The 22,471-nt window shown below is 48.0% G+C and overlaps 3 protein-coding genes across 3 annotated transcripts; 2 read left to right on the top strand and 1 right to left on the bottom strand.

Moving 5' to 3' along the window:
- Positions 1–1,316: 1,316 nt before the first annotated feature.
- On the bottom strand, positions 1,317–5,265 carry LOC128270111 (serine/threonine-protein kinase MRCK beta-like). Its single transcript, XM_053007515.1, has 5 exons — positions 4,933–5,265; positions 4,532–4,802; positions 3,507–4,042; positions 3,343–3,407; positions 1,317–1,584 (listed from the first exon to the last, which is right to left on the bottom strand). Exons 1-5 carry the CDS (start codon positions 5,263–5,265, stop codon positions 1,317–1,319), a joined length of 1,473 nt encoding a protein of 490 aa, XP_052863475.1.
- A 722-nt stretch (positions 5,266–5,987) lies between these two features.
- Positions 5,988–6,365, top strand: LOC128274704 (protein chibby homolog 1). The gene has a single exon (XM_053012987.1). It carries the CDS (start codon positions 5,988–5,990, stop codon positions 6,363–6,365), a length of 378 nt encoding a protein of 125 aa, XP_052868947.1.
- A 4,571-nt stretch (positions 6,366–10,936) lies between these two features.
- On the top strand, positions 10,937–22,312 carry LOC128274703 (fibroblast growth factor receptor-like 1). Its single transcript, XM_053012986.1, has 5 exons — positions 10,937–11,003; positions 20,731–20,974; positions 21,063–21,172; positions 21,255–21,486; positions 21,565–22,312. Exons 2-5 carry the CDS (start codon positions 20,854–20,856, stop codon positions 22,206–22,208), a joined length of 1,107 nt encoding a protein of 368 aa, XP_052868946.1. The 5' UTR covers positions 10,937–11,003; positions 20,731–20,853; the 3' UTR covers positions 22,209–22,312.
- The last annotated feature ends 159 nt before the right edge of the window (positions 22,313–22,471 follow it).

The following is a 22,471-nucleotide window of genomic DNA, read 5'->3' as shown; positions in this document are numbered from 1 at the left end:
AAAACACTCGAACGCAAACTTTTGTATTGGGTACCATTGGCGCTTTATTGCTTAGTTTCGGTAACAAAAAGCGCAAGACATCACCAAGGACGAACCTCGTAAAGTTTGACATCCTTTCGACTTTGGCTCAGAATAATAAATTCGAATTTGCTTCCGTACTTTCTTCTTCCAGTGTTAGTAGAAGTGGTTGGGTTAGTGAAGTGTCAAAATTTAATGACTACGCTCAATGAATTCCAAACAGCAGTTGTTTGGCCAACGCGCCAACGAACGACAATTTACGAACGCCCAACTTTCCGACTGACTTTGGATTTCGTTCTACAAATTTTGCGCTCTGTTTTCCTGACCTTGGCTAGAGCGCTTTTCTTTCGACTTCTGGGAATATACTGTCACCATTTGTGTAAAGAAACAACGTTCCAATGCTCTTCACATATCACTCGCGGAGTGCTGTTCTCGAACGTTTATTAATGAAAGACACAAGTTTGGCCGTTATCCTATCACTGGCATGCGGCCATCCTTAAAGGAAACATAAATGAATTCTTCCATCCGACTCCATGTCTTATCCCACTACCCGACGAAGAGTGGGATCGATCTTAAGAAGCTATTGCATCATTCCAGCTGACTAGTTCCATCTAAGACTTACAGGTCTACTGCCGTTGCCGGGCCTAACAACTAGTAATTTACTTCACAACGCTGATTGGTGCTCCAACAGCGTCGGTGAAAATACTTTCAGTCTTCCTTTTTCCACTAATGCACCATCGGTAGGAGGGGTTGGCTCGGTGACGGCAACCGAACGTCGGGCACCTTTCCGGTCGTCCTAATTGTGTCCATAAATACCAACATTTTATGATTCATTTCCAACCAAGGTGCCAAGGGCCAAGGAGTTCCCACGCCGGCAGACACTCTTTCGTCCGAGGCCACAGTAGTAAACAGCCAATTTTATTCTTGCCCAATCGGCCATTCTACTGATTGCGCCCACCGTCTGATCCGATCCACCGCAAATGGCGGTAGCGTTCGTTTTCACTCACCCGGCAAAACATCATTTCGGTTCCGATTACGTCTAATTATGGTTATTGGATCGATGCGGACTTCCTATCCCGATCGGCGAGGCAAAGAAGCTTCCGCCGAGTTGCGGTGCTCCAAACGCCTTGGTTTTCTTCGCGCCCGTGACGGGTTGAATACTGCACCGTTCCGCTTTGGCGAACTGCTCCACTTCGCCATAGTGAATCGCTAGGGCTGAGGGCTGAATTCCGAGTTTCCCAACAAACGTCACGCTTCAGCCAGTTATGCATCACAAAGTAACAGCCACCCTGGCGAGATTACGTCGCGGCCGCCGAGGCACCGACTGTAGCGTGGTCGCCGCCGCCGCCGCCACCGGAGGGCGACCCCACCGAGGACGATGCCATTAGGAGCTGATCCTTTAATTGATTGTTTTCTGCCGTCAGCTTGCAATTTTCTCGGCGCATCGCTTCCATCTTCCGCTGCAGTTCGTCCGTCACCGTCAGCATCTCTCGCTTCCAGCGCTCCTTCAGCTGCTCGTTGTTGGCCAGCAGCCGCTGCAGGTCCGTCTCCCGGGCGCTGCAGATCCTGCACTCCCGGAAACACACACGCGCGTGCAGATAGCGATATAAAAAGATAGTTAGTAGCGGGACGAGGGCAACAGGGCCGGAGATGAGTCGAATTACAATCACGACCTGGAATGGGCGAAGCCGAGCACTGTAGCAGTACGGATGGCTCGGCCGAGTACGAACACGGAAAGCATGAAGCAGCACAAAAAAAAAACGAAAGGATCCAATTTGCTTCACCCCACTACGGGGTGGTACGATGGAACGATGCGCCTTCCGGTCGCAGTCGTGTCCGTGGCGCAATCGATAATACATCATATTATTGACCGCGCCCTTGGATCCGGGTGGAACGTCGGCTAATTACCGGGCGGCTTTGACCGTTCCATGGAAGGCTTTGAAAGAAAGGTGCCATGCTAAAGAATTAATTACGAGCACTTAGTGTCCGTGCGGGAATGGAATCCGCTCGCTGCGCTCCACCGAAATGGGAGTTTCCTCCGAGACGACAGCAGCGGTGTCGTAAGGAGGCATCAATGTTGGAGCATTGATTGACACCCTGCCGGCCACCACCGGGTACGTAGATACTCCCCGGTACCCTATCTTGTGGCAAAGCTCAACAAAGCTCTAGCTTTATGCGCTCCAACACCGGCCATGATCAAACCATCAATATTTGCTCAATAAGTGCCAGTCATCGATTGTCCACTAGCCTTTACAAGAGCAGAACCTAACCTATTTCCAACGGAACGTTATCGGCTAATGTAACCATGGCGGTTGCCACTTATAAAAGGTCCTGATTATTACTACTTTTTGAACAATGTTGTAGAATAAAAAAATAGAAGAATAGAAATAACGTTTTGCATTCCGGGGGCCATGGTAGTGTAGACTTTTATGAAGGTTAGCAAGAATCAGTTAAAAATGTTAAGGAAAAAGCGGCAATAATCGATCAAATTGAAGGTCGGCAAGGTTCCCAAAAATAAACCAAAAGAAAACGGAAAAAGTGAGACTGGGAACAAGTAAAAACGAGACGCCCGGTCGTGTAGAGTTGGACGAGAAAAAGGCATTAACCAATATTCTGTAATTGATGTGTCAGGCAATGCCTGATGGAAGAAAATAAATAAACAAAACCGACAAATGGGTTTCAAGACATTTATAAATAAACTGAGAACTGATCAAAATATGTTGCCAATATTGGTCGATATTGTAAACAATAGAAAAAAATATTAAACCCAATTTTTATATTCTTTGCAAAAAAATCGTGTATCAAAAATATCGCGACCGTTCGTCGTCGTGGACGAATGCTCTGCGGGAGCACCTCCACAATACCATCAAATCAGAAAATAAAATTAGAACGACATTTTTGCAACGACGAATAGTGGTGCCTTCGTAGCCGCCGTAAGCGATTCGCCGTAATGGCATTCGAGCAAGAAAGTGACTCAAACACCAAGAAAAAGAAAAACAAATCCAATATTCTCTCGAAAGCTTCTGCAACAGTGCATCTCCTCTGCCCGCGGCGGCCCGGCCGTCCGACCGACGACGGCGGCGCCATTGTTCTAGGATATGCATTTTCATCGGTTTTTCGTGCCAAACTTCCGGCTGCTTTGCAATTCCAGATGCGCGCCCCGAATCGATCATCAGCGATGCAGAGAAAATGGGGCGGACAGAAACGGAAAATCCATCCAAACCGACCGGAAAATGGAAAGCCCGTCGGAGGGCAAAAATCCGCATGGAAAATTGAACCAATTTCGTCCACGGCCCCTTCCCGGCCGCTTACTCACTTACTCACCGATTGGTTTCCTTCTCCTTGGCCATCGTTTTCTGGAGTGCTTCCACTTTTAGCTCCATTTCGATCTGCGGCGTAGACGGGGGCGAGAAAATGAGTGACAGTTTTAGGAGCCGCTGCCGCTGCGGCCCGTGGCTGATGGGAAAGGAACCCATAATAGGACTTACAATCATCTTCGAGGCCGCCCGAAGATCGGCGTCGAGATTTTGGTTCGTCTGCACCATCGACCGAAACTTCTCCTCCACCGTGCGGGCCCTCGTTTCCGCGTGCACCGTGCGCTGCTGTTGCACCTCGAGCAGGCCCCTTACGTGACCGAGCGCCTGCTCGGCGGTGGCCAGCCGAGCCTCGTACCCACCGCGCAGACCAGCCAGCTCGTGCTCCACCTTGCGGGCCGCTTCCTCCATCACTTGGCCGATGGTGGACGCGAGGAAGTCACACTCGGCCCGCGCATCCTGCTCGCGCCGCTGTACGCTGCTCTTCTCCTCGAGGGCACTGTCCGCGATCTGGAGGGCTTCCTGCACTTTCGTGAGGGCGAGCGATTCCCTGTTCATGTGTCGCTTCGCCAGCTCGTTGGCCTCGTCCAGCAGCGCCTCCAGGTCGGCCTTTTCGCGCATCGTCCGCTCGAGGCTGACCCGAGACTCCCCACTAGCCGCCCGCAACTCGTCGACTACCTTCGCCAGTGCTTCCGCTTCCCCTCGGTGCGCTACGGGAGATGCGAGAGAAGAACCCGCCGCCGTAAGTGTACCGAAAACATCCTTAATCGATTGGGTGCCCAAACGAATTTCGTGGCTATTTTCAGTGCAATTCAAACTTTCGCAAACCCAGCACCAGATCAACGGTCGTGACTGCATTAATGGTCGAATCGGGTTAATTCTTACTGTGGCCGAACTTCCAAGGGCAGCCAACTTTATCTGCTGACTGGGCCCTTTTAAACCAAAAAAAGATGTTATAAAAAATGTTTTCTCAAAAACACTTTTTTGAAGACTCAATTCCTAGTTCCGCTTTTCCCGAGCACTTTCAAGCACCTTTAAGGGATCGAAACGAAAGCGAAATTGAAAGAAAACTCTACGACGGCGAAGACCCACGCGCCTGCCGCCGTTATTAGCATATCATTGGCCAGGCGCGTCGAGAAAATATCAAATCTCCCCGGGATTTCCATTTCAATCCGGCCAACCCCCGGTCCCACAGGTACCTTTCACACTCTCCTCGAGCGCCGCAATCCGCTCGACGGCGCTCGTCGTCTCCTGCTGTAGGTGGCGATTTTCGGTGATTTTTTCATCCAACGCACCGCGAACACGGGCCAGATTCTGCTCTAGCAACTGCACGGCGGCCGCGTACTGGTGTCGTGCGGATAGTATACTTTTAGGTTGTTTCAGTTGCCGCCGATACTCGCCGATCTCCAACTCCAGGATGCGGATGGTTCGCTGCGAGCTTTTCCACAGGCTTTCGAGCGTGTCCTTTTCCTAAGCCACCGACCGCGCAGGCCAGGCAGGGAGATCAAGCGAGGGCCGGATCGGTGTTAGTGAGCAATCGCCGGGTGGAATCGAATTTGTGGGGCTTTCGGGAAATCGGCCGCCCACCGGCGGTACCTACCTCTTTGATCAGCCGAAGTTGATTCTGCTGGTTTCGGATCACCTCGTCACTGACGCGCTTGTAATCCGACTCGCCGAATCGGGTGCCGCGAACGGTTCCGGCTTCCGGTTCCGGGGCGCAATCGTTGCGCTGCTCCGACTCGGGCTGCTGTTGAAGGAGCTGCTCGAGCGTCACCCGGATACGGTCGTGTTCGAGCCGGTAGGCGCCAATCGTCCGCTCGATACCACGGTACTGTTCGTTGAAGTGCTTCAGTAAATCACATTTTTCACGACCAACACCCGCACCGGCAGCAGCAACAGCAGACCCTACCGACGGAGCGGCCGCCGCCAACATCACACCACATCGATCGATGTCGGATGTCGGTTTCGTTTCTGGAACAGTTGCGTGAATTTACTCCGAGAGGTTTAGTGCCGCTTTTGCGATGATTACAGCGTTACTTATGCTAGACGCTCAGCCCAAAGTGTGCTGGCTCAGGTCTGGTGGGAAATGGTCGCGCCTAACGAAGAACACCGACGACGCGTCGCACCACGCTGCAGAAGGACGCTCTGGAGGATTTGTTTGCGCCCTTTCCGTTGCCATGGCAACGGCGCGCAATGTCGGTTTACGGACCTTATGGTTGCTACGGTGAATTGTGGTTGGTAAACAGCAACCCCACGGTTGCTGTACTGTCGGTGGACATCGCGTAACGGTTGGTGGTATAAAACTTTTCCTTTTAGCTTGATTTTTAAACAATTTCTTTGTCATCAGCCAAACTATTGGGTTTTATTTTTTACTACAAAACATAATGTTGCAAACTATCCAAGGAAATATGGCGAAACGGGAACGTTTTTTTTATTTGAAAAACGTTGTTAGGCAACCCTGCACTCCACGCAACAGTGGCAACCTAAAAGGAAGAACGTCAAGGAGCAGAATCAGCTCGGATTGGTAGCCGTCAAACGTTTTACAGTCATTCACCAAACTCACTTCACTCAAAGGGTAAGCAAAACAGTGCGAACGATAGCAGAATAAGTAAATGAAGTAACTTGTGTAGTAATTCAAGCTGCCCGCCACGAACCATGCCAATTTTCGCAAAGAAGTTCGCCCCCAAACTGGTTCCGCCACGTGTCCGGCGCCTCAACATCGGGTGTCCACCACCGGCCGAAGATATCGATGATTTCCGGACAATCACACTCAATCTGGTCGACCGACAGCTCTGCTTTATCGACGGTATCTGGATGAATGGACTTCAGCCGACTGCAACCGGAGGATTACCGTCTGCCACCGGTGGCCCAATCGGTAACGCGTCTGCACACTCCACTGACGATATGCTGCGGATGAGGCGTCGCATCAAGACCCTCGAACAGGAGAACAATCTTTTGCAGGTGAAGCTGGATGTGCTAGTCGACCTACTGACAGAGAACGTGATTGAGTTGCATGAAGTCAAAAATCAGTAACGAAAGCCATGTAAAGGAGTGATTTAATTTTATGATTTATTTACTTTTTCTATCTTTAGTTTGCACTTTATCATTAAATCAATCTGTCCTTTAAGGTATTTCGTATTACTTTCATATAATGCAAAATAGATTAGCTTTAGTGGCATACATCAAGTAGCCATAACGGAACAAGAGAAGTTGCTCTTTCGTACACATCAGAAGACACATTAGCTTTACCTTTGCCCTTATGATAGTCGAGCATGTGTGAGTGAATTTAGTCAGCAAAAATTAAGAAGATCAAATAATTACTCATATGAAAAATCGTTAATAATTTCACCGAATTATAATACGAACCGATCCGTAAGTAGCAACAACCAAAACATCAACATGGGGTCAAATATCAGTCAGGGCCAGCGGAACCACTCGCGGATGCCCGGAGAATTAATCATTTATCCCACGCGCTCCCTACCAATATGCTTTTAAAAAAACTTTTTCCACCGTTAGGCATGAAGCATATGCATGCGCGATATGTGTTTCAGTTACCTGCGGCATAATGGAGCAAAAAATCGAAGCCTTCACCGCAACCACGCGCTGGGCCTGTCGGTTCCAGGACCGCGATGCCAAACGCCAGAAAAACACGCCCTGCGGTTGGCGTTAATGTGTGTGTGTGTGTGTGCAGAGCGGCCAGAAGATGAGAAAAGTCAGCCAAAAAAGTATGCTTAACTTCCGAAAATTGGCACCACCGGAGGCCGTCACGCTTCCGGCCCAACGGTGGCTCCCAATGGAGTCTCAATTTTGGACTCTAAAACACACACACATAAAAAAAAACCAGCGAACGCAAGCTGAGCCGTGAAAGCACCTTTTACGCTTTCCATACGACCTGCGTCCGGAGGGCTTGCATTCGAGGGCAAAAACTTTGTTTCCTTTTATTTATTAATTTATACTCCTATATTTCCCAACCCCCTCTGTGGCTGGCGAGCAGTTCCGGGCGTTCCGGGGTTTTTCGTGCGGCTTAACCGTGCGCAGTAACGCAGTGTGTCTTAGCGGTGTGTGGGCGAGTGACTGGTCAACGGTCGTGGGTTGAAAATGTTTTGCCATCCGTGCCACGTCCCAAAAGGGACTACCGGGCAGTGTACTTTTTTACCGGTGACCCAATCCGTACCGGCCAGATGATGCTGATGCGACTGCTGTGGGGCTGTAGCATTTGAAACGCCTTCATTGGTGGCAACCCGAACAATGTTGCAACAAAGTGGGCACCACCGGCAAAAGAAAGAGATGAAACCAGGCTTTGGCAACCTCATCCGGCGACGGTATCACGTGGCCGGAAGGCCACGATTATAACGGTCAAACCGAGCATAAAGGTCGCCACGTGGGTCCCGGGGGATTGATTTGATTAGACTAGACCGGCAACGACCGGCGCTGGGCAGTTAGTGGGAAGATGGTTGAGAAAACTTTACCAAAAAAAAAAAATAAAGGCCACTCTAAAACATGTTCCTGAGAGTTCCGGTTGGTCCCGGTGGAGACCAAAGAAAGGTCTCGATAATCGAACGATGGGCCACCACCGCCATATTGTGGCCATATTATCCTTCGTATCCGGAGCCAGAGGCCCAGAGACGCACAGGAAAGGATGTGGCCCAGATTTGTTTGATTTGCCTACGACAAATGGCAATTTCCAATGGCAAATGGTATCTCCCGATGGGGACTGCTGAGCACTCGACCCAACGACGACGACACAACGCACGCCACTCGAACGCAAAGAGCCAAATGTGTCGGTGCTACCCGACACAGGAGCCAATGGACGAGAGCGGGACACTGGAACCGGAAAACCCTTCGCAGCATGCCGTGCAGTGCACAGTGGCTGCAACCCATCGACAAGAGGAAACCAATCGAATGTTTCAACTCTTCTCTTTCTGGACACACTCTACCGCATCCGAGGCAGGTCGGTAGGTCCCAGTTTCATCGAATTGAAATTCCCAAAAAGCTCAGGAAGTAATCTCCAGCTGGCACAGATGCCTGCAAATCGCACTCCAATAAAGCTCGAGTGGGACCCAGGCCGGGGACTGCGCGCAGGGAGAGTTCTAAAATAGCTCCTGCGTGCCCATACGATCCTCTGTCCTCTGCGTCTGCTGGGTCCCATATAGCTAGTGCCGAAACATGCAGTGCCACAACAAGCACTGTGGCCCCTGTGGCAGGTAAAAAGGAATTTTCGTGTCATGTTTTTTTTTTCAGAAGCCAAAACAAAGTTGTGCCAGGAAATGAAACCATTCGCCGCTCGTTCCACGAAAACAGAAGAAGAAAAATATCGTTGATGAAGATTACTCGGCTTGTTTTTTGGCGCAACGGATCTCCAGTTCCGAAAATGGATCCCGTTAGCGATCATGTGGTGTAATGGCCGGTGGGAGCGCTTAAAACTCCCATCAACTCCAACCGGCGCGGACGGCAGAGCGGTGAACCCTTTCCTAATGGAACCATTACGGGGCGGCGCCCTTAACGAGAAAAGTGTGCCCCTTAAGCACACTAATCAGTTCTGGAACGAAGAAGAAACGAATATCGTTCCGGGAAGGCATTAATTAGCGCAACGGCATGTCTGCCGATTGGCGGAACTCGAATCCTAATCATGCGCCCCGAGCGACAGCCGTTCAGCGTGGAGCCTCGCTCCGCATCCCCGCGCTGTTGCTATCTGCTGCCACCACAGACCGCCAATCTGCTTCGGTTGGCGTTTTCGATTCCGAGTGCCAAAACAGGTCGTTTTAGTTATTCTCAGAAAATGGTTTTGTTTATTCTAAATTGTATAAGTTTTTCTCATTTTCACATTTGGTGCCAGGACATTACCATGATACGACGGATTGCTGTACAACTGTTTACAACACAATCGGTTGTTGCAATTGCCACGTGCCCGCCACGCGCCGCCAGTTAATGTGCACCGCAACCCTTGGCTTGCCATCAATCAGGTTTTCACGCCATTCACCCTGTTCCCAAATCAGAAACATGGCCACCAGCATGCTGTTCCGATGGTCAATGGCACCGCAGCTGTGAGGTTAAAGGCCGGGCTAGCCAACCTGCACCGTGCCGATGAGTGGCGGTATCGTAAAAAATATCGCAATGTTTGTTTGTAAGCCCGCAACGCGAAAACCCGAAATTGATAACCGGCCCGGAAAATGGGTATCCATAAATAAAAGTAAATACACGCCCGTTCCCAGGCTTGGAAATTCCAGCTACAAGCAAAGGGGTCCCTGTTACGGTAAACAAACAACGAGGCATGTTTATTTTTCAGCACTCGTTTCGTTTCTCCACTATCAATCTATGAGAAACTACCCTTTCGACCTTGTTGCTGTTTTACCTCGAATGAGCATGTTTTTGTTTTTCTTATTGATACATTTACGTTAAAGTACTGTAAAAACATTGTACAGTTATTTGCGGTTGCATCCAACAGTGGCGTTCTGAATAATGCGATTTGGTATCGTCTTCTCTTCTATGTCAATGCAATGGAGTCAAATGAAGCTGATTTATGATACCATCAAAGTTAGGCCTTTAAAGAATTTTCCGGACTTGGCGGACAGAACTCCTCCGCCTTGTGTTTGCCCAGCGTCTGATTCACGCCGAGCCGAGTACAGACGATCGGCGTCGATGTTTACATTGTACACCAATCGCACACCATGCGAGGATCACATTCACAGAATGCCCGCTCGTGTGTCTGTGTATGTGGACGTGTGAAAATCACGCGAAAGAAGTGTGTGTGTGTGACTGTGTGGAGTATTATTTATCAGCGGCCAGTGGCGATGTGCCCGGCAGATAGGAACGCATCCTACATCACCACACACTGTACGAGATGTGTACGGTTACAATTGATTTTATGTTACTCAAACGAGCGAACCTTTCATTAGTCTGGCAGTGCCAAAAATTGGTAAAATTATACAAACCCATACGCAGAAGACAGTGATCACCGCGTCCGCCATTTGGCTGAATCGCAATGCTTATCGTTGGCAAACCTTATCACTTTGCCACCTTTTTTGGCCACCCGCTCAACCCACAGTCCACGGGCCACAGGTGGATGAAGTTTTGGGCCACCCCCTGGAGAAGAGGGGGCGGACGGTACGGGCGGGGGAATGGTGAGTGACCCCGCACGGCCGTCCCCGCCACGGGGTAACCATTTCCAGTCAATAACAATAAAGTGGTGCGATACGGTGTGTTTACACATTTTTCAGTCTAATTTTAACCGTCGATCCGTGCGGACACCTCGGTGGTTGTTGCCCTCGAGCTCGAGAGGTGCAGCCAGGTTTTGCCAGCGTGCGTGCCGTTTTTTTCTGCTTGCCCGAAAGTGCATGGTTTTATTATTAAATCATTCCATTCCATCCGGTGACGGTGTAGTTGACACGGAGGATCAACGAGACAGCCACGCCACGATATTGTAACGCGATTTAGTGAAAATCGTTCCCGAGAGGCGAGTGAAAACCATTCTCCAGAGGGCCTTGACAGCCTTGATCCGCGCGAGTGACATCTGCCGGTGACATCATCAAATATTCACATCGTTGGCCAACGAAACCTGATCTGCTGTGTCCGTGGTGTCGCCGTCGTGCTCGGATGCATGATTAAGCCACAACAACGTTCAAACGACGGACAAGGACGGATTATTCGGATCCATTCTCCGGCCGGCCACAGGTATTAATATGTGTCATGAGTATATTGAGGAACGCATCTCGGGGTGTAAGCAAATGTGGCCATCAACTCTGATCGGAGCGGAGGATATGGAACACTGCTGACCGGCTCGGGAGCCAGATCGATGTCGTCGAACGATAGCCATCGGTGGACCGAAACGGTAGCACATCTACAAGCGCCGGACATTATAGTAGCGTCAGCAAACCGCTTCGAATGTACGCCAATAATTGAAGCACACCGAGCGAAGAAGTTGTTGGTTGGGCTGCTGCTATCTTGAACTGCAAACGGCAAGGAAGTGTTACCGCCCTCCGTCAGACCCACAGCCCGCCCGTGGGGTTTGCTCCCACGGTGTAGTGTACGGGAACGTGGAACTCGATTCCGTTTGCGTTGCTTATCAGCCGGTGGCAGTTGGACAGTGTGTTATCAGCTTCTTGCGGGCCCTTCCGAGCTCGGCGACTGCCGCTTATCAAGCGATTTACCTTCGGGTCGCCGCAATAAAACCTCGCCAGCGAAGCCAATCAGGTCGAATAAAGCATAGAATGCCTTTTTGGCAGCGTGCCATAAACTGGAGGATATTTTATTCACCTTTAAGCGCCGGGGTTGGCGTGGCCGTGCTGTGTAAGCGCCATTCACCGGGGGAAGCACTTCTGTGGTGGAACAGTAAAACTTATTGCGTGTTCCAGTTTATTGCCCTTAATCACCGACACCGGGTGATGGTGGCTTTCGTGGCATTCGATATCGGCCGATATAGCGTTAAGAACGGTATGGAACTTGAAACATACATTAATGCGTATGGTCTTGTCTCGGTATCATTTTAATGGTTGGTTTCCGGTGAAAATTAGTCGCCGTGACGCACTGAAATGGTTTCGAATCGAAGATGCTTGACAGATATGGAAAACGGAGACTGATGAGCAGACCGCTACAATACACCCGTGAACTCAACTATAAAACACGTTATCACAGTCGTTTGAAAATATCAGACGATCTACCGCACGTCACTGAGAGCTCCCACAGTCTCGAACAAACCACCGTCGGGAGCGGTTGTTGCTCGTCTCCATCCAGGTGTGATAGTGAACAAAAGCAAAGAGTTAGACACAGTGACAGTGCTAGCCAGGGGCCGGCTACCGGAAAAAAAATGGCTCCAACAAGCAAACTGAAACGGCCGATAGAGAGCGGGCTGCGCAGTGAAAGTAAGAGAAGCCGCGAGCCGGTGGCTAGCGAAAATATTTTCGAAGCTCTCCCAATGGATGACAGCGGCGATCTGCAAATACCAAGGGAGAATATTTCCAAACACGAGCAGAAAAACTCCACTCCGCCACAAACAGAATCTAAAAAAACTCCACCGATATACGTAACGGGCACATCGGTAGGAGATGTGCACAGCAAATTAATAGCCGCAGGAGTCATCAAATACATGACTAATGTCACCAGAAAGGGAATTCAGGTACAAGTAACCACGACACACGACTTCAACAAGGTGGTGCAGGCCCTACACGCGCGCAAAGTGCAATTTTACACTTTTCAGCTACCCGAGAGTAGGACAACAAAAATAGTACTAAGCGGTGTGGCCGACTGCGACATCGAGGAATTAAAAACTTCGCTAAACGAAAAAGAGGTCTACCCTAGCGAAATAAAAAAGCTAAACATCAGAAACAAGAGGTACGATGATCAGGCCACATTTCTACTACACTTCCCCGTGGGTACGGTAACGCTCGGGAATTTAAAACTGATCCACGCGATCCGATACTGCAAAGTAAGATGGAACCACTACCACACAAACGGCACACCAATGATGTGCAGAAATTGCCTCAAGTACGGCCACGGAGCCAATAACTGTTACACACAGCCGAAGTGCCTGAAATGTGCAGGGGCACACAAAGCAGACGATTGCCCACACGCCGAAAAAACGGTGGAAGAAAAAGGCAGAATTCCCGAACACTTGTTAAAGTGTGCAAACTGTAACGGCGGTCACACCGCCAACTATTATAAGTGCCCTGCGCGTCCACAACGCACACCAACGCCTACAATCTATCGTCCCGCTCCTAAGCTCGACGAAACCAACTTCCCATCCCTGCGGTCTCACTCACATCTACCAAGTGAACAAGCGGCAGTTCCAAAATCCATTCCAGCATCCGCACAGTGGGCCAATCAAGGGCCAAATCTATTCTCAGCAGACGAAATAACAAACATAATAACTGATACCTTCTCACTCATGAGAAACTGTAATAGCAAAGAACAACAAATCACAGTGATTTTCCAAGTCATCCAGAAATATTGTTTCAATGGATAAATCAAATTCACTCAAAATTTGCCACTGGAATGCAAACAGTATTTCAAATAAAAAACTTGAAATAATCCACTTCCTAGAAAGCAATAAAATTGACATAATGGCAATAGCCGAAACTTACCTCAAACCTGAAATCAAACTTACAATCCCCGGCTATAACATACATAGAAAAGACAGAAATGATGGCAGCAAAGGTGGAGTAGCTATCCTGGTGCGGCGAAACATCAAACACAATATTCTTCGCGACCTCAAATTAGAAAAAATAGAATCTATCGGAATCTCGGTTATCACAAAAAAAGGAAACATCAATATCACATCAGTATACCACCCGGGAGGAAATAAGGACCTCGAAAAATACAAAAACGACATAAGAAAACTGACGAAAAGCAACAAAAGCTACTTCATCTGCGGCGACCTGAACGCCCGACATCGAATGTGGCACTGTAAAACGTCAAATGGGGCAGGCAGGATCCTGTTTGAGTTGAGTCAAAGAGGAAACTTCGCCATCCACCACGCACAGACACCCACACATTTCCCCAAGTGCAATAGATTCTCACCATCGACAATAGACCTAACCATCACAAACGGAAATCATGAAATGTCAACACCTATCACAATAGCCGAACTCTCATCCGACCATGAACCAGTAAATTTCAACATAAACCACACAATCACAATAGAAAAACCGACGAAAAAGATCTACGACTACAGCTCAGCAAACTGGAAACAGTTCAGAAAATGCATAAACAACGAAGTAAACATTCAAAACATGAACCACCTTACATTAGATACCACTCAGAAAATTGACCAAACGATAAACGAGCTCACAACAACAATTCAAAGCGCCCACAAAGCATCAATACCACTCATCACACCTGGACAGTATAACATCAAACTCCCAGAAAATTTAAAACAAATGATCAAAGTCAAAAACATGCTCAGAAGAATATGGCAACGAAACCGAAGAAACAAACTAGCAAACTCGTGCTTCACTTCACTGGAAAAAACGATCAAAGAAAAAACAAATATAATACGAAACGAAAGCTGGGACAAAACACTATCCAACATCAACACCAAACATAACAACAACAAAACCCTATGGAAGATAGTAAAAAATTTGAAAAACCAAAAACAAACAATCCCGCCTTTAAAAATGAACGGAAATCTCCTAATGAGTTCAGAAGAAAAATGTGAGGCTATAAGCTCACACTTCAAACACTCTCATAAAATAACAGCGCATACAAAGAGCACCATGGAGAAAACAGTAAAAGAAGCGGCCCACAGTTCCAAAAATTCATACCAAGAAACACTTCCCCAGACCCTACTGATCAAACCAATCGAAATCAAAAGGATTATAAAACAACTAAAAACCAAAAAATCCACCGGCTTAGACAATATCAACAACAAAAGTATCAAAAATCTACCAAACATAGCCATAATACAAATCACACATATTTTCAACGCCTGTCTAAACTTAGGGTACTTCCCAAACGCATGGAAACACGCAAAAATCGTTCCAATCCCTAAACCAGGCAAAGACCACAGCCTCCCCGAAAACTACAGACCCATCAGCCTGCTCAGCTGCCTGGGAAAAATTCTGGAAAAAAGTATAGCAAACAGAATAGACAAACACACAAACGATAACCACATAATCCAACCCTACCAATTCGGTTTTCAAAAATCACTATCAACCACTCACCAACTCCACAGGTTGACAAACAATATACGGTCAAACAGAAATAACAAAAAATCTACCGGACTCGTCCTGCTGGACATCGAGAAAGCCTTCGACACTGTCTGGCAAGACGGTTTAATTTACAAACTGGTTACACTAAAATACCCACAAAACATCGTTAAATTAGTAGAATCATTCCTTAAAAATAGAAAAAACCAGGTTTTCATAGGAAACTCCTGCTCAAACATCTACACCCCAGATGCAGGGGTACCGCAGGGTAGTGTTCTCTCCCCACTACTTTTCAATATTTACATATCCGACATTCCAACACACACAAAATGTTCACAATTTCTATATGCCGACGACTTAGCAATAAGCTCCTCAAGTACAATGCCCAAAACGATAATCACCAATTTAAACAACAGCCTCCGGAAATATGAAAAATATTGTAAAACATGGAAAATCAAAATTAACGCCGACAAATCAGAGGCAATTTTCTTTACACGAAGAAGTTGCCTGCGTCGCCTCCCAACTAGCCACACAAAAATAAACAAAACAAACATCCCATGGAAAGAATCAGTCAAATACCTCGGATTTCATCTAAACAAGAAATTAACCTATAAAACACACTTCGAACACGTAATAGAAAAATGCGAGAAACACCTAAAAATACTCTACAGCCTAATAAATAGGAGATCGAAACTAAATAACAAAAACAAACTGTTACTGTACAAAACTATAGTCCGCCCCACCATCACTTATGCATCTCCCATATGGGCCACCAGCGCGAATACCCACAAAAAAAGATTACAAAGAATCCAAAACAAATTCCTAAAAATTATACTAAATAAGCCTCCATGGCATAGCACAGAAAAAATACATAAACTAGCTAAAATAGAAAAAATATCTCAACACACCCTAAAACTTAACAAAAAGTACTGGTCCGCTTGCTGTAAAAACAAAGAATTGAAATACCGTCTTCAGTGACACAGTTAATTAGTAGTTTAAAGTAGTAGTAGTTGTAGATAGTAGTTTAAATAATGTAAATATAAATAGTATAGTCAGTAGGTAGGCTTAGGTATGTAAGGCATAGGAAAAAAGTCTTAGACAGGTCCAATGGGCCCCTGTCAAAATATCAAGAAAACAAATCAAACACTGAGGTACACTAACGAACAACACCTGAAAATAATAATGTGTAATAATTCTCAATAATAATGTGGAGAGGCCTTAGCCGAGCCCATTCGAATAATCAACCTCGATGTATTACGAAATCAACTCCCAATAAACGCAATTTATATAAAAAAAAAAAAAAAACTGAGAGCTCCCAATTTTTTATACGCCCGATTTACCTGTGGCTAAACCAAACAAAGGGATTCCATTAAATTTTTAAACGAAAATGAATCCTTATTTGTACGGGTATTTAATTTTTTTCAAATATTCTTTAAGACGATCAGGCCGAGAATTTTTTTGCTTAAGCACAATGGCGCCAGAGATCATCATGTCACTATAGAGCTAGAAATATCTAGTTTTACGCCTAGTTCTACACGTGACTTTTTTAACGAATTTAACTTCAAACGTCTTGTGCAATATCAATCAAAGTAAAGAATAACAACTCAAGCAGTTGAGGCCAAGCTGGCCATTCTCCACAATGGTTGTGTACCTTCGTTATCAGGCAATGGAGTGGTGGGTGTCGCTGGACCTAACCTCGTTAGCTGACTGCACGCCAGCTGAACAGGTCGACAGCTGCTTCCACTGACCTTTCACTGGCAACTGGAGACCAGCTGCTAAATAAGAAGTTACTTGCTCGAATCAGTATTTCTACAGCAAAAAAAAACCACAACAAAAGGAAAGTCTTCACGATCAACTTCCAGCTTGCCTTGCCAGTGCCGGTTTCTGCTGCAGACAATGTTGCACCTCTCACTGTTGCCTTTACAGCTGACTCCTTCGGGCCGGGCATAAATGATGCGCGGCGCCAGCATAGGCGGCCCGATGGCCTGGTGCGAACAATAAATGCACATAATTAAATAAATTAAAGTTTGAATAAACGAACGCACTGCCAGTGGCAGGGCCTTCAGCAACCCGGGGCACAATCCCGACCACCCCACAGAAAAGGGAACCGAGAGGATTTGGTTTCGAGATTGCGGAAAGGAAAAATTGTATCCTTTTCTTGTGACTTGCATACGGACACACATATACACACTGGAAGGGAAGGCAGAGTTGCATTGCATAATTCATGGCACGGGCAAAGCGGAGCCGGGTTGCCCTTTTCTCCGTGCCGAGATGCAACTCGACGATCTGAGCAGCAAAGATATTAGCAACTGTTTAACTTCTTCCATTATGTTGCTGACACTTCTGTCTGCGCCACTTTACAGCGCCACTTGCGTTCATCTATCCCTGCCGGCGTTTTTGATCTGCTCCCGAGCTGATTTCTCATTGGAAAAAGGTTTGTTCTTTTTCTTGCTTTTTTATGTTGTACGCCAACCAGTGTTGCATTGCGTCATTTGCATAAACTGCGGAGCTACGCTTGAGTTTCGCCAAGGACGGGACGAAACATTCTGTGGAAAACTTGAGCTCAATCGAAAGGGCAAGAAATTGACTGGAATGTGTTTTATAAAACAAATATCAGATTCCGATTTGCATTCCCGTTTGAAAGAGATTATCGGTGTTAATTTGTCAGGAACATTGTAAAAAAATTGTCCGAACATGAACCGACAATCACGGAAAGTGCTTCTCATTCAGCTCTCTAGAAACGTTTGCCAGCCTCCTACGCCCCTTTCAAGACGCTCGGAAAGCGGCTTAAGATTAGGTGAACCTAGGTAAGGTTTCCCAACTTCAAGACAACGTCAACGACGACGCCATGCCAATGGCTGCTCGTAAGATGTAATGGCGATTCATAACTGGCACTCCAGGTGACGGCTTTAAAAGATTAGAAACTCTACCAAATGCCAATGGGACGGACGACTCCGGGCTCGGCTAGATTGTCTGCACCACCACAAAAGGACAACCGGAAACGGACCAACAGCGCCAAGTACTCCCGTCTCGATTCGGAGAAAGAAATATACCCGTACCGACCGGAAAAAAGACCGGGTTTCCTTTTCAGAACGGCATACCGAACGTGTTGGCATCACTCCAGCCCAGCATTCTGCTGCCTTTTCGGGAGGGCCCTTTCGTTCCTTTCAGCTCGATGGAATTAGCTAATTCAAATTCTTGCAAAATCACCGAAACGCTAACGGGCGGCCGCTACGGCCGCCATTGTGTGGCGCTCCTGCTACTCACGTAGCGCAAGATGCTGATACTTGTGTTCCGTTCCTCGGCATTCGGTGCTTGAACCGAGTGATTCCCCATATTTTATTCACATCGGTGCGTATCGTTGGAAAGGTCTTACTTCTAACGCTCGCAGTCAAAACTTTGCCCAAGGCCTCAGCCCAACGTAGCAGACGAGGGGGCTGCCAAAGGTCGTGGCATCGACCGTATGTTGGCGCAACAACATTCAAGCAAACTTCAAAGGCTTTGCGCAGGCCACGGGCGGGCGTATGTTACGGCGCAACTGTACCATTAAAAGGTAAGCAAAAAGAGTGCATGTTCGTCAGACGCACGATGTGTGAAGGAACGGTTTATTTTGCCCCGAAAAATGCTACAGACCGACGAGCACTACGAACAGTAGCCCCGGTTAGCCCATCGAACGCGCCGACAGCTGTTGGTCAGTAGGTTGAAACTTTGTGATTTATGATTTAGCGCCAACGCTAATAAGCACGGCGGAACATGGGCAAAACATGTTACATGTGAACGTCGGGCATTGTGCACCGACCGGAAACGGCACACGCTTAAATCTGTGGCCCTAATCGGATCTTATCGGTCCAGCAAGTCGATTAAAGCCACACCTTTCGGAGCCGTGGTGGCCGGGGGCCCCGGTCTGGCCATGTACTCTCAGGGCCCCCAGATGGAGCCGCCTGGTTGGCCGTAGGTTCGTGGAAAATGATTTACCCCTTACAATGGAATGGAAACAAAAGGCTTCCCTTTGTGCTGCGTATCTGCTCCGTCACTTTCCTATAAAACGAACCCATAAACAGCCCGGTAAGCAAGTTCTTGGAAATCTTCAATGTGCTTCGCACAGATTGGAATCTCCGAATGGGGACGGTTGTTACGCTCTTACTTCAAAGCAGCGTTCGAGATTTTAATCATGTTGCTTTCATTATACAAACATTTCAATCGAAAACTTATCCAACTCAGTAACTGCAGACAAACAATAACATCACTTTCGTATTATGAAGGATTAAAGTGATCGGTTTTATTTGCTTGTTCCAACAAAAATGGCTGGATTAACTGTTGTGCCCTTTAGCCTTTAAAACCACAAACTGCATCTTAATCGAACGCTCGCCGCTCATGAACTAGGCAAGTGGTGGTTGAAATCTGGACAACGAAAGACAATGCCAGCTGCTCGAGTTAAGAAGGATGAATAACCCACCCAGCAAATGTGAGATTATACAAATGCAGGATGCCCGTCGGACGCTTCTCATAGCACAACCGTTGCGTTCTGGTCACTCGCCTATTTGTTGTGCTTTGGGCTTTCTTTCGTGCCACGGCAAAAAAAGACTCCAGCATCCTTTTTCTTAAGACCCTTTCTTCCTTCGAAGCTCGCCCCGTGAAAATCCGCGGTCCACGAAAGCGCGAAAAGCCGGCGAATTGTATAAATAATGATTTGCAAAAGGACTTTCGTCTCGAGTGCCGAGGTCCTGGCCCACGGAAGACGGCGGGTCCGGTCCTGCCCGGGAACCGGGCTAGCAGCAAACAAGCGTTTGATTTATGGACCACCACCGCCCAAGTCCGAGTGGCTCAAGTGCAAGAAAATCTCTCGCACCCTCCGGCGGTCGCCGCGATCTGGCCGGTTTCACATCTGTGCACGGAACGAACGCCAAAGGAAAGGTTTTATCCGGGTTTTCGCTGTGTTCATTTTTCCCCAGGCTCAGTGCAAGAGGGCCACGGCAAGTGCAATAAAAGAAATCGTTTTCCCTTTTCCATTCACTTCAACTGCGTGTGTTTTCTCTCGCCATCTTAAAGAAAATGCTGTTGCAAATGAATTTACTCGCATTGCTCGAATGAAAAATAATGGTACTCGGACTCGAGTTGCAGAATTACGCGGCACCGTTCGCCGTTGTCGGAAAATGTAATCTTCGCGGGTGATTTGTGCCGTGAAGATGAGATGGCGTTATTGGTTTGTTAATGTGTTTGAACGGAACGTGGAGCGGAAACGATAACTTTATCCATCGCTTTTCGCTTTTCCACCATCCTACAGTTTGTTTCACTATCGACAGTTTGGTTATATTTTAGATACATTATTTATGTTTCGATTTCTTCACAACTAAAACTAGTGTTTGATGAGTGGCAAGTCGTTAAAACGGGGACTGCCAGTGCCAATATCCTCGCGAAATAACCTCGTAGATCGTTCCTTTCAAAAGTCCGGTTCACCACCAAAGAAATCATAAGCCACCAACAGCGATTGTCCGAAAACGTGTCGGTGTCCGTGACATCCGGAATCTTTTGCGCGCGATTATCCTACTGCTGAAAAGACGTGAAACGGATGCAAGTTGTTTACCTTTCGCACGCACCGATGATTGAGTGATAAATGCTGAACGCCCACCGTTGATTCCCCTGTCTCGGCTGTGAAGCTGTGGTTGGCCGTTTCTCGGGACCGCATGCGACGATGGATTAATGGTGACCGGTCCGGTTTTCAGCTACACCCGCTTTCCTCACGGCTTTTCTCTTTGCAGACCACCACCAAACGGACGGTCACTCTGCCCGCACGCTCTGACCATCGTCCTGCGGTGGATTACCGGGATCGATGGTTGAAAGATGTATGAACTGCAAACGCCATTTCCACGTCAAGCGCGGCCATGAATCGAGCGTGCGGCTTTCGACCATCGTTCACCGGCAGTGTGGTTGCGGTTGCAGCACTACTACTCCTCCTGCTGCGGAACGTCAGCGCGACACGGCCATCGTCGTCCGACAACGAAAGTAACTAGCGGACCCCTCAGTCGCACACCGTTCGAAGCTTGCCATTACACTCTCTTCTATTGTTTTTTTTTCCTCCACCTGGCGACAGTCCCCAAGCTACAGCAGTGTCCTGCCGGCAGCGAAACTCGCCTCAAGTGTGGCATCAAGGAGCACCACGCGGAACACATGAACGCGTCCGATGTGCGGTGGTTCTTTAAGGTAACGCGAGCCGTGGCTTGGCTGGGGGAAGGGATCGGGGAAAACCGAGTTCTTTCTGACCGAAACACACGCCCTTCGTCAGCCGTGCGGAGGAGGACTTCAGCGAACGGCCTGTGACCGCACGGCGATGCTGGACGATCTCCACTGGCGTCCATTTGATTGCGACAATAAACCATGCCGCGTGACGCTCGCCATCCAGAACGTGTCTGAGGCGCACGCCGGACTCTACCGTTGCACTATATATCCGTACCGCACGGACAATCACACGCAGCTGGACATCCAGCTCGTGCGTACCTTCGAGTTGGTCGTCATAAGTAAGTGCAATAACGCGGTGCCGCGCGCGGTAACGGCAATAAACGGCAGTGGTTCCTAATGCTATTGGCCGTCCCCAGAGTCGCTGCTCGATGAGTCGATACCGGCGCCGGAACTGTTGGGCAACCTGCCGGCCAATACGACGGCCATCGTCGACACACCGATTGTGCTGCAGTGTCGGGTGCTCAGCAAGGTGCCACCCACCATCAAGTGGTTCCGGCGGATCAACAAACGGCTCGGCGAGCACAACTTCAATCAGAACAAATCGATCCGCTATCTGGAGAACTTCTACGAGTTGCTCCCGTCGGCCGGAGAGAAGCTGCTGGCCAACGACGTTTACCTCAGCAAGCTGATTCTCTACAATTCGTCCGAGCGCGACATCGGTATCTACGTGTGCGTCGGAATTAATTACGTTGGCGTCAGTATGGCCGACGCGTACGTAAATCTGCTGCACCCGAACGGAGCCCCGGTGGAGCAGTCGACCGGTGGCTACGTGGGGCTGATGGTGCTTTTTCTCATACCGATTGCCCTGGCCGTGCTTCCCCTGCTGGCCTGGGCAGTGCTCAACGTTCTACGCACGAAGCACAACTCGGAGCATAAATCACTTGCCAATGTGTCCGTTTATGAACCGAACGGTGTGGTGCGACTGAAACGTTCGACCACGGCCACGGTTTCCGGCGGAAATGGACAAGAACATGTTTATGAAAAAATTACTATCAAGTAGTTGCGTGCCAAGTGCGATCACGTGGAAATGTACTGTAGATGATGAGCAAGTGAGCAGACTTTTGAATAGTACTTAACGAATCTTTGTAAATATATGTAAATAAATTTGTGTCAATTGATTGAAAGTCTGATTTCTTTCGATCAAATATTGTATAGCTCTATAATTGCCATGTTGTTGTCAGGCAAACATGCGATAAAATATTCAATCAGAGAAGTTAGGCCTAATAACGGTAATTTAAAAACTAAACCAGCCTCGTAAGTTCA

This window comes from Anopheles cruzii, chromosome 3, assembly GCF_943734635.1.
Source record: "Anopheles cruzii chromosome 3, idAnoCruzAS_RS32_06, whole genome shotgun sequence".
NCBI classification, from domain to species: Eukaryota; Metazoa; Arthropoda; class Insecta; order Diptera; family Culicidae; genus Anopheles; species Anopheles cruzii.
Note: the sequence above shows the minus strand (reverse complement) of the source record. Positions and strands in the feature narration are given on the sequence as shown.